This window comes from Cupressus sempervirens, chromosome 3 (assembly GCF_028749045.1).
Source record: "Cupressus sempervirens isolate cs-2001-9-10 chromosome 3, ASM2874904v1, whole genome shotgun sequence".
NCBI lineage: Eukaryota > Viridiplantae > Streptophyta > Pinopsida > Cupressales > Cupressaceae > Cupressus > Cupressus sempervirens.
In genome coordinates, this window is record NC_143120.1 from 568,789,939 (window position 1) to 568,815,281 (window position 25,343).

General features: G+C 36.4%; 1 protein-coding gene across 3 annotated transcripts in view; it reads right to left on the reverse strand.

Annotated features, from left to right (window-relative positions):
• Positions 1-25,343, reverse strand: part of PP5.2 (protein phosphatase 5.2) — a 140,486-nt gene that overhangs the window by 13,444 nt on the left and 101,699 nt on the right. For all 3 annotated transcript variants that reach the window (XM_089820958.1, XM_089820956.1, XM_089820957.1), the window contains 2 exons: positions 10,871-10,996; positions 10,635-10,735 (listed from right to left, as the gene is read on the reverse strand). In XM_089820958.1, coding sequence (XP_089677084.1) covers positions 10,635-10,735; positions 10,871-10,996 — 227 coding nt within the window. The remainder of the gene's footprint in view (positions 1-10,634; positions 10,736-10,870; positions 10,997-25,343) is intronic.

The following is a 25,343-nucleotide window of genomic DNA, read 5'->3' on the forward strand; positions in this document are numbered from 1 at the left end:
CCACTCTCTACCAATTTGCCTAAAGTGTTTATCTTCTTGGAGCTTAGAGATGAGTGCTTGGACATCGACAGCAATGGGATCACTAGTGATAGGCATTCCGGAAATACTTGCCAATGGGGTGACCAACTGTCTAATGAAGCCGTTTAGCTCATGGATTTCCGCCTTCATTTTGACCCTTGATAATTTAAGACTTTCTAGCTGTCCCTCAATCACCTCATTTGTTGACTTCCATAAGTCAACCTTGGTGTCATGTCTGGCCTCCCCAAGATCCACAAAGTGCAAGGCAAAATCATCTACAGACATATCTTCAGTTCTTCCCTCTTTGGTAGGCTTTGCAATCTCCATTGTAAGATGCCCTATTTCAGGGTCTTGTCCAAGGATGGACAAGGTCTTCTGCTTTTTAACCTTGCTCAATGCTGATCCAGAGCGGATAGAAAGAGATAGAGTATCCTTTTTGGGAGCTCCTTCATCCCTCCTCTTTCTTTTTCTATCTAGGGTGTCCACCAGCCATGAATCTGTGCCTATGTCCCTAGGGCATTCACACTGAACATCTTTCTCTTGGGTGAAGTGAGTGTCTTCGGAGCTAAAGAAAAAGGGTTCTTTGGGGCTTGTGAAAGAAGCTTTGAAGAATCTGGGCCCTTATCTACCTCTGAAGTCTTCTTCGTTGCTTCATCAGATTCAGTCGATTCACTCTCACTGCTTCCACCATCTCCCAAATCCACTACTTACACTTGGGGACTACTTGACAGGAGAAGTGCAACGCTTACAAATGGGACTGGGTTGCTATGAGGCGAGGGGGGAGGAGTGACTGTACCATCTTTTGATTCCTCTGCCTTCTTCTATGTTTCTAATGGAGTTCTGATTATTGGGAGGGAGTCGTCCTAGGAAGTCTAAGTTAAGGGAATATTTTTGTCGAGAGGTTGATCACCTCCACCTGATGGTTGAACTGGCCCTTGGGTAATGGCCAAAGTTGCACTTGATGTGCCACCCTAGGAGGAGGAAGCCGCTGCAACTGTTGGGGAAGCTTAAGCGGTTGTACTTTTGCTTCGACTCTTTCTGGTTGTGGTCCATTAGACCTGTTTTCCGGTCCTTCTGATAATTCGAGCCATCATTATATCTAGCTCCTCTCCTGCATCTTCATAAGGTTTCAAGCTTATCGGAGTGCCTCTTAGCTTGGTCAGATAGGTGTTACTATACATATTCTGACCATCATCTTCTACTTCCTTTACAATGATATTGATTTTATACATTCTCACTTGATCAACTATCAATATGGCGAAAGCACGATCACGGCTCTCAAACTCATCTTTGCAATCGGCCCAGTAGTCTTCAATGGTGGTGATGTGCTTGATGACACTTCCAATTTGCAGAACATCTCTTGTGTACCCATTTGGATCAAACATGGGCCTCGAAAATTTGTACATCTCCAACTTATACTTCATTGTAAACACCTTTAGCATATTCTTGGCATCAGAACAGGTTTCACAATTGAAAGCTCCCACCTTCATAAGGAATTCGTACTTTTCTTCTTCAGACTCCCACTTAGCACGTTCACTTGGATAGCTTGCCACACGATCTCGATCAGCACGATCATATCACTAGATACCTCGGCAGCTTCAAGGGGAAACCATCAAAAGCTGCAAGGCGCAAATAAGAAAAGGATGAGAATTGGATAAAATAACTTCCAAATTGACTAATGGTTGTCATGGCTTCATGACTGAATCTCCTCTCTGGACATCCTTGTAGCACCCTGCAAATTCTCCTAGTGAATGCATCATTAACTTTCACATACTCTACATAGCTATTTTCTAATTGTAAACATGGGTAAAACTCATAAGATTTCACATCATCAGGAAAACTTTCCACCCTTGGGAGGCTTGGCCATAATTGTAAAGAAGCTAACATGTAAATGAGGAAAGAGGACATATAGAACATGTTGTAGAACTTTGCGGCACGAAGAGCATTGGACAGTCTCACTTACCTCATGAGCCCAATCAATATATTGGTTGTCAGAGCAGATGACTTGCACCAAAAAGAAGTATTACTCAACAAAATTTAAAGCTTCTACCTCACCTTTCAATCTATGTAAGAGGACCAAGATATCGATAATCTCAAGTTTGAGATTAGTCCCAAACAGAGTCTTACGAACCTTACTCTTGGCGCTCCATGGTTTTTGAAACCATGTTTGCATGATTTCCTTCCTCCAGATCATCTTCTTGGCGGAGAACTCAAAAATGGCTCCCCCAACTATCAAATCTGAGAATTCCTCTCATTTTAGAACTCAAAGGCACTTCACCACAGTTTGTCTGTCGATGGAAATCAACACAGTGTCATCTAGTAGCACAATTTGCCTCGTGTCCGGGTTGTAACGGTTTATACATTCATAGATTAACTCCGGGGCCTGGATTGCAACCGGAAAACCAGTTGCCTCAACCAACCCGCATCCTCGGAGCCTCTCAGTAATGGGATGGATCAGCTCCAACTTCACTCTCCTTTGGAAATCCTTCATGTCATAAAAACGAAGGGATGTATCTGTGAAGTTCTACAATCGAGACTTGATCCCATTCAACCCACTGAAACCCACAAATCTAGTCACCATTCTTTTGAAAATGAATTTTGAATTAAGAAACTGAGAGGAATAGCTAATGCAACAATTATTGGTTTTTTGAAAAAGTTATGCACATTAACAGAATAACAGTTCAAGAAAAAGAGCGGTGGTTTGTTAAATTGTTCATGTTTCCATATATATGGGAGCCTCAATTTATCCGTTGACCTATAGAATTCACGCCACATGAATGAATTGAAGGAGAGATCCATTGGAACAGTAAATGCACAGTTTTAACGAATATCTCGAGGTCTTTTCATTGTTTCGTTGGCAAAATGGTAACTTTCTATCTCCCCATATTTACTTTCCCGTTTTCTTTCAAGTTTCAGGAAGTTAACGATAGAGTACTCCGTGGGAAAATATCTGTTGAGTTGAATTCTACTCATTAACTCTTTCCTGTAATGGTTAGATTCTTTCCATTATCATCTTGAGCCATTTTATGTACAAATTGTGGATCCAACCTGCTTACTTATTTGCTTTTCTTCAAAAATCTGGGAAATTATCTTCATGGATTGAAAACCCGCCGAGGAGAAGACAATTTGTACTTTTCTGCCCATGCTTTCTTTTAATTGACCTTTAGACCAATGTCCTTTTTGGGTTCGGAAATGTCCAAGTAAGGTGCGGAAATTCTATGGGGACCCACCTTTTGTTTCTTTTCCTTCAGAATTACCTTTTGCGAAAAATCGACTTCATGGGTTGAAAACCCGCTGAGGAGAAGTTCATTCTGAGTTTTATGCCGAATTTGATTATGAAAGCTATGATGAATCTTTAACCCTTTCTAAGGAAAATAATTGTAAAGGGAACATGGATTTCGTAAGGTACCTTACTTTTTCTTGTTTTTTGATCCATATGCATCATTTGGTACCCTTCGCGGGAAATCGTCTTCATGGGTTGAAAACTCGCCAAGAAGACGAATTCCAGATTTTTGCAAGCTTTTGTTTCCATTAAGAAAGTGATAGACTAAAAGCAGATATGACTTGTGTAAGTGATCATTGTATGAGCAACATGAATCTCCATCAAACCAAGAGCTAACCTACCCCCAAGATCATTTCAACACAAAGGAAAACCACCCGGCTATGAAATGTGGGGAAAGGGAAAACGAGAATTTTGATGGAGACTCAATCCACCTAAGAGGTCTTAGAACTAGACTCAAACAAAACTAGAAACTCACTGTAACCTAAGCATCCATTTTCACTAATCGGGTAGAGAGTGAAAAGTGGGGCAACAACTGGTAAAGTTGATAAGGACCAAAATATCAAAAGAGAGATGGTGGGTTACCTTTCCAACTTGCTAAAGGAAGACTTGAACCTCGACGATCTTTATCAAGAAGATATGTTGTCTACTATTCCTATAGGGATTATTGACTTTAATAACAAAATGTTAAGTGTTATCCCCTCCCAAAAAGAGATCAAAGATGCCAACTTTTCTTTTGAGGGGGAAAAATCCCCTGATCCTGATGATATTTCGATCTTGTTCTTTCAGAAATTTTGGCACATTATTTCCCCTGATGTTACTAATGTTGTGAATGAATTTTTTGGCTTGATTCCTTGATTCGTAAGTGTTTAGGAGTTGACTCTGTGGATGGCTTCAAAGCTATTAGACTTTGTAATTCTTTGTACAAAATCATTTCAATGGTCCTAACTTCTAGATAGTTGTTTATTCTCCAGAGTATTATCTCTGAACAGCAAAATGGATTTGTTCTAGGAAGACAAATCCTTAATTCTATAAGGACTGTCCATGAAAAAATCCACTCTCTGTAAGTGTCGAAAAAAGAAAGATTTATAATGAAACTTCGCCTATCTAAAGCTTACAACCATAGTTCCAAGAATCACGGCGATTCATGCGATTCACGCGATTCGGCGATTCAATTCAAGCCAAACGATTTTTTGTGAATCGGTGAATCGAATCAGCGATAAAGGGTTTATGAAATAAGTTACTCACTAAATTTCAAGGGTTTTTTAAATTTTCCGATTCATGGCCGATTCGATTCCGATTCATGGCCGATTCACGATTTGATTCGGCCTTGCCGATTCCGATCCGATTCCGATTCTTGTTACTTTGCTTACAACAGAGTTGATTGGACCTTCTTATGCAAAGTTCTAAAAGCTTTTGGTTTCAACAACAGAGTAGTCAATCTCATCAGGCAACTTATTTCAAATACTACTGCTGCTATTCTAGTGAACTTGCATTTCTTTTTTGCAGACTCTCTTAACTTGAGCTTTTCAGTAAAAATGGACAGAGAGTTGAATTACGTAGAGCCAAGATCTTGCAAATGAAAAAAGCAGAAGAAAGTCTGGCAAATCCTTCAGGAGTTTCGAATTTCCTAGAGCAAATTAAAGGTGTTGACCAAGAAATCACTCAGAATTTTGTTGATAGATGGAGCGACCCGGAAGTAATTCTGCAAAACAAAAAGGTGGCAATCACGATGGATTTGATAGAAAAAATTACTGGCACCCAAAACACTTGTAAAAAAATCTTCCAAAGACATTAAATCCTCTAAGGAAGCAGTGAAACTTTTCCCAAAACTAAGAAAGAAAAAGCTTTACTGGTTAAGAAAAATGATAGTTTCTTTGACATGACCCAGATTAAGAAAAAAGAATTTAAATGGAGGAAAGTTTTGAAAGCAATCATAGAATATACAACCTTAGATGGTAGATTCACCTAAGTTTGAAATTTTCACGTTGTGTTCCTAAACCATTTTAGACATGAAAAGAAAGTTTTTATCCCTTACTATTTGCACATCTCTGGTTAATAGCATCAGCAATCACTGTGATGATCCTTTGAACCCTATTCTTCATGGAGGTCTGATGAAGATGACTTCAAACTACTAAGGTGACTAGATCATTGAGCCAAATATCATTTGCAATGACTTTTATCACATTTCACACTTCTGGAAAGGAAATTACTTTTTCCTTTTTCTTGGAGCATATGTAATACTCAGCATTGATGGGAAATGCAATTTTTATCTCCTGAAAGCATATAGGATACTTTCCATTGTAATTCTTTGCTGCATAAGTACCAAGGATTTTTCATATGCAAAGCCGCCACTCCATTGTGAGCTCAAACATGTTGACTTTGGCTGTGGAGACCTCTTTAGGCATGTAGGCAGATTAACATGTAGAAAAACTGTAATGTCCCCATCCTTTTAGCATCTCAGTGGAGTTCTTAGCGTTTACGTACTCCGAAGGCTAAGTGGAGAAATAAAGAGAAATTGATTAAATTAATTTCTTATAAAGTCATTAAATAAATTAAAATTAAAAGGTGACTTTATATTTAATTAATTTAATTTTCTAGAAGCACAACTAATTATTTTATTGGAAAGGGGGAAGCTTCTAGAGCGTACATTTTCTAGAAGTACAACTAATTATTGCCTTGAAAAGGGGGAAGCTTCTAGAGAGTGCAATGAAATAATATTTTATTTCCTTCTAGAAGGGTGAAGGAAAAGAATAAATAGGGAGGGCAGCCTCATTGTTGAGCAGCGAATGTGTTGCCATCTACTCTTCAAGATAGCTTGTGGAGCCAAGGATTTCTGCAGTTGTTATATTGATCATTGAGAATGAACACTCCCACTGATTTGCATGACTGAGGTGGTGAAATATCTTCCGAAGGGTTGAAGCTGACCCTAGGCCACAAATTCGGCACAATGAAAAGACTGATTTGTCTTCTCCAATAGTTGCAACCCTTCGAAAGATAGTTCACCACCTCAGTTATGAAAATCAGTGGGAGTGTTCGTTCCCAATAATCAATATAACAACTGCAAAATCCCTTGCTCCACAAGCTATCTAGAAGAGTAGATGGCAACACGTTCGATGCTCAACAATGAGGCTGCCCTCCCTATTTATTCTTTTCCTTCACCCTTCTAGAAGGAAATAAAATATTATTTCATTGCACTCTCTAGAAGCTTCCCCCTTTCCAAGGCAATAATTACTTGTACTTCTAGAAAATGCACTCTCTAGAAGCTTCCCCCTTTCCAATACAATATTAAATTGATTAAATATAAAGTCACCTTTAATTTTAATTTATTTAATAACTTTATAAGAAATTAATTAAATCTATTTCTCCTTATTTCTCCACTTAGCCTTCGGAGAACATAAAGGCTAAGAACTCCACTGAAATGCTAAAAGGATGGAGTCATTACAAAAACCAACTTCCATGCTACGATATTTAAAATCTCAACATGTGTCCAACAATTACATGAACTGCTCGAGCATTTTGCATGACAAATTCAAGCAGCTTATGCATAGTCTCGACTCTCAATTCCCTTGTTCATCAACCAGAGGGAACAAGTAATTTCAAAGTTGTAAATTTGTACTATATGAATAAGAAAATGCCCCAAAAGTTCAACTTCTACATATACCAATATAAAACATCTTTATTTCACTATATTTACAAGTGGAGCAATAAATGCTCTTGTTTCAAAATATCATGTTAACTATTTGCTGATTTGACTATTATGTTCAATGTTCGATGTTCCAATTCAATGCAATGTTCAAGTATTTACTCTTTTACATCTCTATATCTTATATTGTAATACATCTTTTCATAACTAGCATTTGAAGTACCATATGTATCCCCCCCCCCCCAGGTCCCCCGCCATTGTCCCTTTGTCATCCCCAAATTAAGGCCCCTCTATCCCCCGTTCCACCATCCCCCTGTCCCCCAACGTGGTGTAACAATGTAACTAACCAATTTTCAGCATTTGGATTCCTTCCTCGAATTTGAAGTCACAATAAATGGATCTCAAATATGGAATAGTATTCAAAAGTCTAAGTCAATTGCAAAAATTGGTTGTAAGTGGATTCTCGGGAATAGAAAAAAGATTAAGTTCTGGGAGGATGAATGACTAATGGAAAACCTCTAAAGGAGTACCCTAACTTAGCTCATCATATGCAGAGATGCATCAACCATTTTGGTACTGAAGTTAGTAATTACTGGAATAATGATAAATGGCACAATCTGAATTTAATTAACATTGAGTTGGCTCCTATTGAGCTAAAATCATTCCTTGGTTCATAAATCTGGGAATAGATGACAAAATGATATGTAAATTAAACCCTAAAGGTAGATACTCAGTTTCCTCGGTGTTCTTAGAGGTGAGTACCCTATCTTAGCTCATCATATGCAGAGATGCATCAACCATTTTGGTACTGAAGTTAGCAACTACTGGAATAATGACAAATAACACAATCTGAATTTGATCAACACCGACTTGGATCCTATGGACCTAAATCTCATTTCTTGGTTCATAGACCGGGAATAGATGACAAAATTATTTGGAAACTAAACCCCAATGGTAGATACTCAGTTTACTCGGTATTCTCAGAGGTGTTCAAAGATTCTCATAAACCAATCTGGGCTAATGCTTGGACAAAGACTCTAATTCCCAAAATCAACATTTTCTACTGGTTCTTCAAAATAAAATTTTAACTACTAACAACATAGCGAAAAAAGGCTTCATCATTCTTAACAAATGCTATCTCAGTCAAAAAAAAATGGTAAACGCCAATCATAAATTGATAGAATGCAAGAACACTCAAAAGATCTGGTTGATCATGTTCACGAGATTGAAAGTTCACTGGGCGATGCCTAACATTATACATGACATCTTTGTTCAATGGAAAAGTCCAATACATTATAAGGGAGTGGAGAGCCTCTGGAAATTCATAGCTCCTCACACTATTTAGAATGTGTGGAAAGAACAAAACAATAGGATTCTGCAAAACCACAGCATGAACCTGAAAGTGATTGGTGAAAGGACTATAATAAACATTAATGAAAACATGCTATTGGACACGGCAGCAGTTAAAGATCAGAACAAGGAAGAAATGGAAAATCTGAAGAGGTGGAAGATTTCGAAGATCAAGCGAGACTGAAAGCAAAAAAGAGAGATCCTAGTTGGACTTCACCTCCTCCGTATTAGCCAAAGTTGATTTCGACTGGGCAGCAAATGGAAACCCTGGATTAGCAAGATGCAATGGGATAGTGAAAAATGAAGCTGGCAATTGTATCTGTGCCATAGCAGTCCCTCTGGGAGATCAAACTTGCCATATGGCAGAAGCAATGGCTGCCCTTCACACCATTCAAATTGCATAAATGGCAGGATGTAAAAAATGTGTGAATGGTTTGAGATTCAAAAAATATTGTTAACTGCATAAAAGTTGAAAATAATGGCTCAATGGACATTAAACATATCATTGAGAAAATAAAAGTTGTTGCTCAAAGTTTCAGAAACTTTTTTACTTCCCATGATTTTAAAGAAACAAATTATGTGGCTGATAGATTGGCCAACATTGGTATTAAAAGTAACGAAATCATTACATGGCAAGGCACTGTCAATATGGGTGAATAACATATAATATCATAAATGAGGAAAACATTAACCTCAAAGCAGGGGTGATCATTAATAGCACTGGAAATGACAACTTACTGTGAAAGACCTATGGTACCGACATGACCAAAAAGTATCTCCTCGTGAATGACGGGATAAGTTACCATGCTTTCTAGGGTCATAAAGCTATGAACTTGCATTTCTTTTTTGCAGACTGTGTTAACTTGAGCTTTTCAGAAAAAATGGAAGGAGAGTTGAATTACGTAGAGCCAAGATCTTCCAAATGAAAAAAAAGAAGAAAGTGTGACAAATCCTTCAGAAGGGTGGAATTTCGAATTTCCTAGAGCAAATTAAAGGTGTTGACCAAGAAATCACTCAAAATTTTGCTGATAGTTGGAGCAATGGGGAAGTAATTCTGCACAGCAGAAAGGTGGAAATCACGATGGATTTGATAGAAAAAATTACTGGCACCCAAAACACTTGAAAAAAAATCTTCAAAGACATTAAATTCTCTAAGGAAGCGGTGAAATTTTTCCCAAAACTAAGAAAGAAAAAGCTTTACTGGTTAAGAAAAATGATAGTTCTTTGAGATGACCCAGACTAAGAAAAAAAAATTAAAATAGAGGAAAGTTTTGAAAGCAATCATGGAATATATAACCTTGGATGGTAGATTCGCCATAGTTCAAAATTTTCACTTCGTATTCCTAAACCATTTTAGACATGAAAAGAAAGTTTCTATCCCTTATTATTTGCACATCTCTCGGGTTAATAGCATCAGCAATCAATGTGATGATCCTTTGAACCCTATTCTTCATGAGGATCTGATGAAGATGACTTCGAACTACTGTAGAAAGCATAAGGTGACTAGATCATTGAGCCAAATATCATTTGCAATGACTTTTATCACATTTCACACTCCTGGAAAGGAAATTACTTTTTCTTGGAGCATATGAAATACTCGGCATTGATGGGAAATGCAATTTTTATCTCCTGAAAGCATATAGGATACTTTCCATCGTGATTCTTTTGGTGCAGAAGTACCAAGGTTTTTTCATATGCAAAGCCACCACTCCATTGTGAGCTCGAACATGTTGTTGACTTTGGTTTTGGAGACCTCTTTAGGCATCTAGGCAGATTAACATGTAGAAAACCAACTTCCATGCTACGATATTTAAAATCTCAACATGTGTCCAACAATTATATGAACTGCTCCAGCATTTTACATGATGAATTCAAGCAGCTTATGCATAGTCTCAATTCCCTTGTTCATCAACCAGAGAGAACGCATAATTTCAAAGTTGTAAATTCGTACAATATGAAAAAGAAAATACCCCAAAAGTTCAACTTCTACATATACCAATATAAAACATCTTTATTTCACTATATCTACAAGTGGTACAATAAATGCTCTTGTTTCAAAATATCATGCCTGTCAACTTCAAGCTTGCAGCTACAGGTCTCGGCTTATTATTAGAATTTACTACCATCCACAGGAGTATCTACCCCAGGAAACATGTATATGTTTTAAATGAGACTATTTCTTATAAATCATCATCAGATATAACACTTCACTTTCTCAATATATAGCATCTCACAAATGGGCCTGTTTTTCACTGCTACTAATACAAAAGCCTGTAAAAGTATTTAACAGTGTCACAAACATCACTCAGCTAGAAATTATCTCAAGTAGAAGCAAATCACCTGGTCACAATAATTAGGAGCTGAGAAAACAGTTATCAGTTTTCCATCATGCTCGATTTCATAACCTTCATCCTTTACTTCATGGGATCTGACTACCAGTTCTGTACAGGACACCAGTTTATATTTAAAACAGTTTCCTAAGAAATAAATGTGTCTACCATCCCTGTTTATCATTTATGAAAGTCAAAGTAGCATTCAAAATTATCATTCAAGAAAAAAAATAGTACAGAGCTTACCAAGATTGTTTTCTTGAAGAAATCTCTTTGTCACATCTTCCCCGAAGGCCAGCCCTACACCTCGTTTGCTGGGCCCACGCCCTTGTCGGGGTTGGGGATCACTCCAAAGTATTTCACACATCACCCCTGTCATGATGAATAGCATAAAATTAAACAGATGATGTGCCCTGAGAACCAACCTTAAGCAAAACCTTCACACATCTGTATAGCAAATGCTCTATTCATGATAACAATTTCAAGTGAGGCACTCAATTTAGCCATCTACCATAGACAGTTATTGGAATTCTAAACAATAGATACTCAAATGGCATGCTAAAATAACATAAATTTCAGAAAGGCACAAATCTTAAAGAGCATTTCAAATAAACAGAGAGCAACATGTGTATGCAGAATATCCTGGTAAGACATTTCACAACCTGAATGTTTGATTTTTTAATAAGAAACATATATTTTAATGAGATACTATTTAAATAGAGAGATGTGGCTAATAACAATTTTCCATGCATTTATGTTTTACAAACGGAAAGCAAATAGTAGTTATTATTTTCAGCTAACAAGTAGCTATGTACAACAAAAAAGCTGCTAAGAATATACTCGAAAGCAGAGGTTAACAACACTATCATTCACATGAGAAAGCCATAATAAGCATTAAAAGGCAGGGAAGAACTAGTGCTATCCAGAACTGTGATATCCATTAGAATATCGAAAGAAGGCTTTCCATGCAAAAAATTTCGAGTGTTCAACACCATCTGAGTTGACCAAAACCAACAGGCGAATTACTTGCTCTAGCGCAGCAACATTGTTGAAGTTCTCACAACAAAAGAGCTGGGATCAGGTAGGGAATGAATGTTTCACAATTTTGCTTGTTCCTGGATTACTTCAATGGTTTATCATCTGCCACTTCTGATAGCATAATGGAGATGATAGCCTGCAGTATGTGTTCCTCTTCTGGATAATAAAATCAAGTTTTTTAATATTCAAAAACAGCATTTCCAAAGGATACATTCCTATGGGTTTTCAGATATTTTCCCAAAGGACATTCGAGGTCAGGGGTACAGAGAGAAAATATTCAACACTGTCCTCTTATTTCAGAAAATTTAGGGATGTCCCAGGAACACCCCATTACAGGGAAGGGGAACAACAAGAGAAAGGCTGACATCCCCTGCCAAAGGAAAAATTGAACATGAAAAGAACTCTGAACTGACTGTTCAGCTACTTATTTCAACAAGCCTGCAAAATTTTAAATAGATGTTACCACTCCACTTCTGGTCTTTGAACGTTGCTTTTGCTGCTCTGCTGTGGAAGATACCTCTTTAGCATTCAGAAGAGAAACAAACACCACCATTATGCTATTTTCTGCTGTAATATTATGCTGTTAAGTAGGTAAAGGGCAAATAAACGTGATATTAGCAGCCAGTTTGCCCTGTATATAGCATTTTTGCTCATAATATAATCAGGTCGACCTTATTTCTGCACTTCTACAGCTATGTTGGCCCTCTGAGTTGAAAAGGAAAAAGGGGAAAAAAATACTTTTACAGATTTGCAGAACTGTAACAAGTTATATGTATTGAACTCATTTTTTGATTAAAGAAGTGTACTGGACTCTAATTTTGATCTATATATGAAGGAATTAGGTAATATATTCCATAAATTGAGCAATTTGCATGTTTTTGTGTGTGTGTGTGTGTACATACATACATACACATGCATATAAATATATATACCAAAGTTCCCAGACTTGCTATGATTCACCATGTCTTTGCAAGTCGTGAAACAAGTTGCACTTGCCGAGTCCAATTGACTGACCCAGACTCATACAAGTCAGGCAGGTGACCCGCCATGACTTTCCTAGTCCAAGTGACATAACTCAGCTGACATCTCCCAATTTAAAAAAATGCAAAAAAAAAACTTATGTTCTGTTGACTATTTTTGTTCTATTTCTTCCTTGCAGCCCTAAACTGCAAATCATTTCATGTTATTGAGAAGAAAAGAGAAGACGTGTGAGATAGGAAGAAATAATTAAGAGTTCATAGTTTTGCAACCCTCGGGAAGGAAGAGCTAAAAAATATTCCACTAGTCACATTGGGGCAACATTATCCTTGCATTGTTTTTTTTTTTAACTTCCAGTTCTTAAAGTTGAATGTTTTCCTTTCAATTCCAATTTTCATACTTCAACGACCGAAGTAGAACAATAGCAAACCCTACATTTTTATAGAAAAAATTGTGAACATGAATTTACACATTTTTCTATAAAAATAAATATGTAGGGTTTGCTAATTTTTCTAAATTATTTCTTTGAACTTTGAATTTCAAAGGAATATAATCAAGATTCAAGAACAAAATACAATGCATAACTGTAGGGATTCCTGATTTTTTTGTATTAATTTGTAACTTTATAAAACACAATGCACAAAATGGTAATTTTTTTATAAAAGCCTTATTGCACCAGCTTTAACATTTTGAAAACTATTTTTCCCCAGTGTCTACTCCTAATCTTCAACCAAATACTTTTCTAGTGGAACAAGATTGCAAGCGAAATGCAAATTTTGTAGAGAAATTAATCATGGGCATATATAGATTTATATAACAATTGTAAGGATACATTGCTGTGATACTGAGTCATGTTGATTAGCACCTCCCAAGGTAATTCTTGCATGTTACGTGCAACTTGAAACATTTGAACAATAGAAAACAAAGAAGAGGCAAAGGGAGGAGTGAGCTAATAGTGGTTCATGTACGTCAGCATACACATCCATAGGTTATGTTGGACAGGGTTCTTCCATGCCTCCCTTTCACCCTAGTGCTTCTGTTCCTGCTCCTAGTGGCACCATTAGCTTTGTTCTAGAGTTCGAAAAAATCATATTCGACAATTATTTTGTGCCATGTTCATTTACAGCCCTCCCTTAAGAGTGTGTCTTGGAACAAGGAGATCCATGATGCTGCAAAAATATCAATTTGCAAGTTTTGGTACTTTTGCAACATTACATTTGTTCCGGCCAAGTAACTCTTTTTTATTTGATTGTTTTAAATTTAAATTTTAAAATTTAGACTTTGATATTCCCTTTGTCTAATCATAATGAATTGTTATAATTTTCCACACATCCTCATCTAATCTATTTGTGACAAATTTACTTACTAGCAAGGCATGATAGATGCTGTATGAATTTGTGGGGTGGGGTTTAAAGCCCCTATGATGCTGAGTTGAGTGGCCCCCTCTTGTTAGAAATGGGTGAGGATATAAAAGTTGAGTTAGAGGACCAGTTAGTGTCTTTGAGCAAAAAGGGGTGCACCATCATGATAGACGGTTGGACCAATGGGAGATAGGACACTCCTAAATTTTCTTTCCACTGCAGAGGTGATTGATCATTCTACTTTTTCTAATACTTATAATTCAAAAAGCATGCATGATAGAGAATACTATTTAGTAATGACTGTTGTGTATCCTGTATGCTAAGTAGAGCACATTACATAACAGACCCTAGTTCATATTTTCTATGTTAATAAAGAGCACAGTTCACAGTTCACATTTCTACATCACATATCAAAGTTCACAGGTACTGTTCAGAACAACCAGATCAAAACTATACCTCAGATATACAAAATGGATTACAAAAAAAGAATAAAACATAACTAAATCTTCAAACTCAATCATTTTACTTTCTGTGTAGCCATGCAGTCCAACCCAATGTGCCTTCCATCCATCTCAGATTTTTATAATTCTCAACACATGCTCTGTAAGGTTGATCCACAACCGCAGCTAGTGGCAATCCAGGCATGGGAGCAAGCAGTACAACAGCAATAGGGGTTTCTTTGTCCTGTCTTTCTTGCCTCCTCTCCTCATTTATCTCAGCCATGAAATTCTCCATTGCAACCTCAAATGGAGAACATTCAGGGGTTGACCTTGTCCAGCTATATTCATAGGAAATCTCCCATCTAAACATCCTCACTATATCATCTAGTAGAAGGCCTATAAATTTCTTTTTTGTTCAACCTCAACATTACTGAAACTTGTACAGCAACACTGTGAAAAATGAGTCTACGGAGAGACTCAAGTAAGGAAACCGTCTCTGCCATTATATATTGTCAGTGTACAACTTCCAGATATTCCTTAGAATTTCAATAGACAAAGTAGAACAAAAAGAATTACAATTCTTCTTAGGACTCAAAATAGTACCAGAAAGAACATTGCTGATATCAAAATTCCTGTTTAAAACAAGGCCAAACAAGCCCCAGACTTCACTTGCAATCAGACAGTCAAAAAGGACATAATATACAAATTCAGGCAGTCTATAGGAAGAGCACATGTTTGGTTCCCCATTACGCTTCTTGACGGCAATTTGTGTAGGAGGAATCGCCATATAAAGCACTTATTTTTAGGTTCAACGAGACTGGCTCATTGGCCATTAACAATTTTTTGCCATCCCATGAGGTCTAAGTGTGAGTTCCAAAAAGAGTTAACATGTACTAGGATTTCATGACTATCGGTGAGAGGCCTCTAGATATATTTTGCCTTGGCATTGGGAAGACATGATCCATCATACCATTTGTAGTGGGTCACCCTAATATCACTATAGTTATAACCTCTGGGAAGGGAGGGAGAGATACAGGCTTCTCTCAGCAAAGAATAAGTCCTCCACGTGTGTGAGGAATGTCAAACTTCTGCCCCAACTGCTGCCAACTCTATAACTTAACTATCTTTTATGATATCAGAAACAAAATGAATACCTTTGGTTGCCCAACTTTTGGTAGAACACCCCTGAAGAAGATCCAAAGGTTTGTCCCCATGTTTCAAATTCTACCGTATTTATTTCTCAGAATCTCACCGCATCATTCTATCAGTATCAACAATATGTTTCTTGTAATTCTCAATCTGACAGCCTCCTATCCATTCCAAATGGCTTTGAATAGGTTAGAGCCAGCCAATTTTGTAGAGAGATGTCCAGCCAAAACATCATTTGAAGGCAAACACTTCCAAGAGAGTCCTCTGGATGGGAGAGCCCTTGAGATATTGTGTCTCACTAACACCTTCCAAGGCTACTCTTCCTAAACAGCCTTAGTAATCCATTTCACAACTAGAGCAATCCCCTAAGTCCTCAAATCTTTCAACCCCAATCGACCACTAGCTTTGCTCATAGTTGCAGCATTTCCAATTAACAGCATGCCTCTTCATGTTCCCTTTACCATCTGACGACAAGAATTCTTTGACTTGTCTCAGAATGAAATTAAACTAAGATTGATTAAAAAGGAAAGCTGAGGCATAGTAGACGATATAAGAGGACAAAATCTTCTGGCATACATGGAACCTAGCAGCTAAGGAGAGTTAGTGTGTGTTTCCATTTGCCTTGGCAGGAGGCAATACACAAGGCAGAAGGAGTTCACCCATCCTAATTAAAATTTCCCTCAATTCTATCACATTAAAATCCATGATGCAATCAAAGGTGTTACATCCCAATTTTTGACCTAATTTAAACTATAACCATTGAGGTTCACATGTAGTCAGTTGACAGTTTAATTTGTTATAACCTTGCGAAATGGTAAAGATGGTTAGTCGTTATAATTTCAACTAAAGATAACAAGCTAGTTGATCATTTATCACGAATTCTTGGAATTGAGAAGATGGTTAAAAGTTATGATTAATTATGATTAAATAATTTATTATGATAATATAATTTAACTGCGGAGAATTTCCTTGCAGGAAACATGTCTAAGGGGTGGAAGCATTGTCAGAAAAGAATTAGGCTTAGGAGCATCACCATCACTGGGCAAATGGGTTGAGGACCTAGCGACTTGAAACAAGATACATTTGTGGGACTCGCATGAGCTATTTAAATAAATAATTTGAGAAACATAAATAATTGGGCTAAAATATAAAACGTACCTCAAATTATTTAATATAATCCTTTACCATATTATTATAATATATATGTATATACGTACATATAGATATAAAAATGAAGTGGCACAATTATAATATAATAATATGATAAAATGATGTCACAGCATTAATTGATATTTACATTTACGTATGTAAATATAAATTATAACAATAATCGAATTATAACCTTTCCAACTCTCCTTCCATTCTTTTTATTCTTTCCTTGTTTATAACCAATTAACACTTCGCATGATAAATCAATTTAATACTTGGTATTCGAATTTTAACATTTGGAATTTGAATCGACTATAATCTTTTTAAACCGATAGAAGCCAAGAAGCCACAGATAGTTCTTTAAGAGAAGTTGTACCAAGACCTTAGATATCGTCCTTATTTTACAGCTACGTATCTTACTTTCCAACCCGAGTTCCTACTTTCCAAGTCATGATAAGAGTCGGATTGTTTCAAGCCGACTCACCATGCTTCTGCTACGTTTACTACATATTCAATCTGCTACACCCAACCATCACCATTATTCCTCACTTCCGTCGGACCCTACAAATATTCGGATCACATTATAATCACGAGCGGGTGGTGCACTAAGCCAAGCAAGAATACTGGTTGGAGGACGGCAGGAGGCCAAGTTCCAATCAAAATCCCAATCGCATACATAACAGGTTACTGTTATTCTTCTGTCATGTATTATACTCCCATCTTTTCTAATTTATGATTCTGATTGTAGTCGGCTAGGTTAAGAAAGACTAACAATAGAACTAAGATTATAATATGAATATTTGCTGATGGCTCTCATGATTTCCATATAGTTCTGCTGATCTATAATTACTGAATACTACAACCATCACTAAGAAGTCAAAATGATAGCTGTAGAGTATTGTAATGATTATATAAACCATCACCATTATTTTGAATAAGAATGGAATTAACCATGTAGTCTTGATCCATGACATTAAGAATAGAATGCTCTCAATTTTCTAACACCTAGGATTCACCGGCAATGAAGCCACGAAATGGTGAAGAGGTGTAAATAAAACAAAATGGTCATAATCTTTCCAGCACCTAGGATTCACCGGCAAAGAAGCCATGAAATGGTGAAGAGGTGGAATTAATCTGCAAGAACGCAAAAGAGAAATCAAATATGATTAAATTAATTAATGAAACAATAAATTCTGCAATCTTTAAGAATATCCTTTTCAAATCACAAATTGTGATAAGCTAGAACATATATGTTATTCATGAATTTGTTGGGAATCAACAAACAGAGCTGATTGCGCTGAAATCTGAACACCTAGGATTCACCGGCTATATAGCCATGAAAAAGGGTGAAGAGGTGAGATGGAATCGGCACTAACTTAGAAAATAAAAGTCAGATATGATACATTAAATCTAAATTAATATCATTTTATAGCTCATGCATGATTTTGTTATTGTAACTCTTGCTATCAAGTCTAGTGATGTGGTTAGATACCAAGACATTCAATAGATGACAGATGGTCCAAGTCCAATTCCAAGTAGGGAGGGTCTTTCTCGTTAGAGATTGTGTGGGGAATAAGTTAAGATCTGAGGTTGGATGGTTAAGCCCCTGACAATGTTTCACCTCTCCCCAAGTTGTCGAACGTACAACAGAAAAAGATAAATTATACATTCAATTGCTTATCGAAAACAGGTATTTTACTTTTATGATGTATATGCAAGACCAAGGTAAGATTAATTGAATTTTCTCATCATTATAGTTATTTTACATTTAGTTGCAAGAAAAAGATTTATCTGATGGAATGTTATATCAATCTTTCATTTATATGAATAATAAATATAAGCATATCTTCTAATCTTATGTTATTGCCACAAGGAAAGGAATGATACAGTGGTATCTGAAGCCCTAATTGAATCAATGGTATCTGAAGCCCTAAGTGATACAATGGTATCTGAAGCACTGATTGATTCAGTGGTATCTGATGACCTAAATGATCCAGTGGTAAGTGAAGCCCTAAGTGTTATGGTGGTATCTGAAGCCCTAAATGATCCCATGGTAATCGACGCCCTAACTGATACAATGGTTTGTGATGCCCTAATTTTATATAGTGGTAATTAATAGTAATCATCATTTGATTTTGATATAGCGATATTGAATGATAGTCATTATATGATTTTGTTATAGTGATATTTGTGGACTAATCTAGGTGATTGCAGAAGCATCCCTACAATGATTTTTGATTTCGAATTCCATGGTATGTGGATCTTAATTTCTATAGTAATTCATTGATGGTGTTTTAAATTCTTAGTTAAGAAATTTTGTTTAACTGGTTTTTAACCATCAATCTCTTTCATATGAACGAAACTGTTTTAATTGTCTTCCTATGAAAATGAAGTAATATCTATATTTTTTTGAGTATGTTAGTTGTTAATTAAGACCCAAGAAAACTGGTTGTTACAAAAGGCATCTTTGAAGTGCATATTTGTTGCTACAGAGTGGACTTTCTCATCCTATGCTACGACCGTTATACACATGGATGTGGCAGATTGAGTTTTTCATGAGCCAGATTTTTGGACCCCTTGTGCAAAGATTATGCAAGTAAATCTATCACAATTTAATATTGAGTATTTACCTTTAATTTAAATGCATATTTTTATTTTGTTTACAACTTTGCAATTTTGCTCATTTTCATGCACACTTGTGACTTAGTTGTTACTATTTATCAGCATTTGTAGGTCACTGAGCCCCTAGTAGTTCTCCTACGAGTCGTTGATGGGGAGAAGCCCTCTGTGGGTTACATATATGAGGGTATGCATAGGGCTAAGGAAGCCATTACAATTTTGTACAAGTGGTAACTAATAAAGCAGATAATTATGTTGCTACGAGTAAAAATTTAAGTTTCTACATTTTTAATTTTAGTTTTTTAAATTTTCTTCATCTTAATTTTTACTAATTAATTTAAAATTGCTGCAAGACAAGTATTGATGGAGAGGCATCCAAAAATCTTTTAGACTCCATGTGCGGCCCATTGCCTTGACCTCATGTTAAGAGGATATTGGCAAGCTTGAATGGGTCAAATCGTGTGGTGATAAGACCAAAAATATTTGCAAGTCCATCTATAATCATGCATTGGTCCTTAGCATCGTGACGAATTACATGGGTAAAAAGGAGTTGGCTTGTCTCGGTATTACAAGATTTGCCTAAAATTTTATCACACTAAAATACCTGCTAGATTCAAGGTTAGAATTGAGGTGCATGTTTGTTGGTCCAGAGTGGAGTTCCTTGTCCTATGCTACATTCCTGCAAAGATAGATGTGACCAAAATTATTTTTGATGAAGAGGGTTTTTGGGACCCTTGTAAAGAGATTGTAGAGGTAATTTAAAAGTTAAAATTTATAAATTAATTATTATATGCATATTTTTGTTTTATTTTCATTGTGCAACTTTGCAAAGTTGTGTATTTTAGTGTTCACCCACTCAATTGTTTTCTAGTTTAATTGTTTTGTAGGTCATTGGGCCCCTCGTAGTCCTCCTACAAGTTGTTGATGATGAGAAGCCTACTAGGGGCTACATATATGAGGTCATGGGTAGGGCCAAGGAGGCCATTAGAGCCAAGTATGTAGGAGTTGAGGAGAAGTATGGCCCCATGTGGGACATAATTTACAGGAGATGGCAAAATCAGCTTCATAGACCCATCCATGCAACAGCCTATTACCTCAATCCGAAATTCTGTTTCTATGATGATTTCAAGTCAAATGAGGAGGTTCTTACTGTTGTTTTTATGAGGATTGATGCATATGTAATAACATTGTCATAATGTTTGGTATTTGTTTTCCAAATGGCAACGACCTCTTGTATTTGTGTGAGAAATAAACCAAGAGACATGGGGACATGTCTATTCATTAATATAATTAATATAATAATGATCTCAATTTTATATACATATTATATATGAATCATTATTATATTAATTAATCTCAGGTTTATCCTACTAAAGTTACCCAACATCAACACTCCCTCTTAGCTAGGGAGGATAAACACAAGACGTATATTACACCATTGGTAATGTTAGGAATGACACATAAAGGAAATCTTTGGAAGATTTCCATTATTTTGTATTGATCACCAAAAATATCGACACGTGATATTCACCAAGCACTCAAAAAGGGTTGATATCACAGCTAATATCATGAGTATTGGTCAACCAAAATATCAATGACATTCACCAAATACTCAAATAAGGTTCGATATCACATCTGATATCATGAGTATTGGTCTCCCAGAATATCAATGATATTCACCAAATACTCCTTGAATAATGTCCTTCCAGAATGTTGAGATATAAGATATTCACCAAGTACACTGAGTAATGGCTTCCAAAACATCAAGTCGCGTGATATTCACCAAGTACTCTGTGTAATGGCCCTCTAGAACATCAATTTGCATAACATTCACTATGCACTAAAAAAAAGTTTATAAGGTATGTGCACACGCATTCTCAAAATGCTTACCATATAAACATCCACCATGCAAAGCATAATCTATCATGATCTACATAGACATCGTAAGATATCCATCATTATAGAAAATTAAGATATTGTAAGATCGTCACCTTTCAATAACTTCTACAAATAGAAGTGATGATCATTTGGAAATCGTCACTTCCTCGCGATGTACACAAGGGGGAAGCCCATGCACGCATGAAACCAAAAGTTTACATTAAGTCACCACAAATGTTGTCATGTGGTGTTGTCGTGACATTCACCATAAACCATATCAAAAAATAAGGTTTTCACCTCAAACTTATCTCTCATAGAGAAGAATGTATTACAAAAAACTACACTTTGAACTTCTTCATGAAGACACACTATTCTTTTGACCTCTTTGACACAATTACTTCTAATAAAATGTTAAAACTCCCTCTAAATTTGATATAAAATTTGAGCTCCACAATCAAAGTTATCTCTAATGAAGTGTCGAATGTCAGTCCTACTCTTTTTCCAGGGATACCTCTAATGAATTGGCATCCTTCCTCTTCATTTAGGACATGCATAATCTCAATCTTCAAAGACATTCACTTCAAGAATCTCACCCTGTCTTATTTTCCATTAGTCGCTAACATGAATACATACAATAAATGGGATGCACACTTTCATGGGGTCCTTGTCATTTCCAATATTGTTTCTTTCTTATAGTCATTTCAGAGAATGCGTTATTAATATGAGGCCTTTGCAGATTGAAAAACATTATTCTTTTGATCATTTACTATAGTCTATTAGATATCTATACAGAAAACCCACTATATGTTGGATACTCTACGCACAATCTACCCGATAGTGGTCGAGAGTCTCACCATCCACTTAATCAACATGGGGGTGAAATGTATCTTGCCAGGGAGCAATTTTAATCTTTGTGCTTTTACCTTAATGCCTAATACTTCTAATTAGTCATGTTCTATTTGGACCAATTTTCAAGCGTTACCAAACCATGCGCCAAGTATGTCATGGTGACATGTTCTCTAGTATCCTTGTGTTTCCAATTAGCTGCCCCTTTGTTTATTTACTTGGTGCTTCAGTGGCATCTACGTCACCACCATTTGCTTGGTAGAAATCTATTTGTGCATTCTTTGACTCACCTTATTCTTTTTGTGTTCGTGCTGGCCTTCCTCTTCATCATTGACATCGTACAGTTCATCGTCCAAAGCATAAACTCCCACTGCAACCTTTCAAGCCTCCCCATCATCCTTATCTGCATGGCAATAAGATCTTGGTGACTACAGTAAATTTTGCTAATAATTTTTTATTGCCTCTTTGTGAGTATTCTAATCTATAGTAATCTACATGGTTATGTCTGGTATATCAATTAATTAACTATGTCATTTATTAAGAATTAAATTATGCACGTAATGTTTCTTTTCATCATCACAAACTATTTTTGCAACCATGTACAAAGGGTTGTTATCATCTGAAGTCGCATTGCTTCTATCCATTACAATAATAGTGTTGACTGGGCAATGAGAAATACAGTATCAATATTACATCTCCTTGTTGTTCCTCATGTCCCTACTGTTCAGACGGTGACCTTTCTTTTTCCTCCCCTCAATTCTTCTTCTGCTAAATCATTCGTAAAAAAAAGGTAATTATTGATCATCGCCATAGTTAATAATATTGCCAATAGTGTAGATAAATAAAAAAATGCATCAAACACCATAGCATCTTCTATTCGAACCAAATGTCTAGATATAATAACTTTATCCATGTTTCTAGGTGTGATATCATGCACTCAAGAAATCCAACAATTTCACATTTGATAAAACTGTAAACATCGCCACCAACACCCACGATATTGATTGCGGAAAAATATGAAATCATCGATAGTTGTTGCTGCTCTTTATAAAATGTATTTGAACACTTCCTTACATTTGCAGTAACCTGGCTTTGATACCATGGTTTTCTGAGGATCCTTGCAAATCTAGTAACATTGCCATAATATTTGGTACGTGTTTTCCAAATGGCAGCAACCTCTTGTATTTCTATGAGGAATAAACCAAGACGAGACACGTCTCTTCATGGGACATGTCTACTCATTAATATAATTAATATAATAATAATCTTAATTATATATATGTGTGCGAATAATTATTATATTAATTAATCTCACAGGTTTATCCTACTAAAGCTACCAATCATCAACAATTTGTGGCCTATATACAGTGATAGGGAAGATGGCGGGCACTAGTGCCACAAATTCATTGCTTGAGATGGATGCCTATAATAATTCATTAGGGGAAAAAATTGGAGGCCAAATTTACAAAGAAGGTCGTACAAAATGGCAACCAGGTAAAAATTGTTGCTTATGCATTTTAATTTTATTATCTAGGTTCTAGCTTTAAAGGTGGAAAGGAGACTAATCTTTTTTTCTTTTCCTTTTTTTAGATAGATGGTGGCAAATGTTTGGGCCTTCAACCAAAACCTTCAAAAAATCGATATCCACATTGAGCCAACCATGTAGCACTTCTAGATGTGAGCGTAACTAGAGCATGTTCGAGCACATCCATTCGAAGAGGCATAACAGATTGTCTATGGAGAGGAAGAATAATCTAGTCTTTGTGCATTACAACTTGTGCCTTGGGACCAAAGAGATTTTGGATAGTGACACCTCTCCGATTACTCTAGAGGAGGTTGATCCACAATTTGAGTGAGTTACTGAGGCTATTGATCCCGTCTTCAATGATAAGAACATAGAGTGGATTGACCAGATGGACAAAGAGGCCGAGGCCGTGGCTATAGCAGCGGAGGAGCAGAGAGCTATAGTTGATCCTAGTGGCCCCTCACAAGTAGAGACTATGGCTAATCTATCATCAAGGAGCTACCTTAGACACCTTACTAGGAGGCATAACATAGTTTACTCTGAGGTTGAGGCTGAGGATCTTAATGAGAATGAGGAGCTATAGCTATAGACTTGTTTTTGTTTACATATGTTTGGAACATTTGATGATGACTATTGATGTGATAGATTTCATGGATTTGATATACATTTTGATTTGACAATATGTAGAATTTTAAATGTTATATATCTATGTTTGCTATTTCAGCTACAATGTACCTTTGTGCTTCTAACATATGTAATCAATATATGTTTATGTATGCGATCAAATTACCTTCTATTTCATGATGCTATTGTGTCTTTAAGCTTTATTTAGTAATGGATGCATGGAATCTTCTTTAAATCCTTTAAAAAATTAAAATTTCAAGGGTTTTGTCACTTTGTTGAGTCATTGCCAAGTCACAGTCGAGTTCGAGCCGAGTCACAGGTTAAATTGCCCTTCTCGAGTTAGCGTCAAGTCTAAGTCTCGGTTCTATGCGGATAATTAATAGGAGATAGCACCACCAACTTCACAAGCTCATCCATGCATCCACTTATTACCTCAATCTGGCATTCCATTTCTGTCCTGAATTCAAGGAAAATGAGGAGGTTTTTACAGGGCTCTATTCAGTGGTACAATGGATGTCTACTTGTGATACCAGCTCTACATTGCATGAGATCAAGGCATTTGATAATAAAACAGGGGAGATTTTCGTAAGCCAATGTGCAAAGTCATGTGGACAAAAACACAACCAAGTATAATATATGTTAAAAGTGCAGATGTTTTATAATCTAGCCTTGATGTTGGAAACTAGACTAATTTTTTTCTTTTCATTTCTTTATTTCAGATAGATGGTGGCAACTGTTTGAACCTACAACCCCAAAGCTTCAGAAAATTGTCATCCACATATTGAGCCAGCCATAGCGTGCTTCAGGTTGTGAGTGCAACTAGAGCATGTTTGAGCACATTCACTCAAAAAGGTACAATAAATTGTTCATAGAGAGGTTGAATTATCTAGTATTTGTCAAGTACAACCTTTGTTTTAGAATGATATAGAGTTCGGACAATGATTTAAGCCCAATCATGCTAGAAGAGGTTGATCCCAAATTTGAGCAGGTCACTATGTGTACCAATCCTACCTTTACTAATGAGGACCTTCAGTGTGTTGCCAGGTGAATAGGAGCTTGATTTGTGGCCATGGCAAATCATAGAGCACGATCAAACAAAGACAAAGGCATAG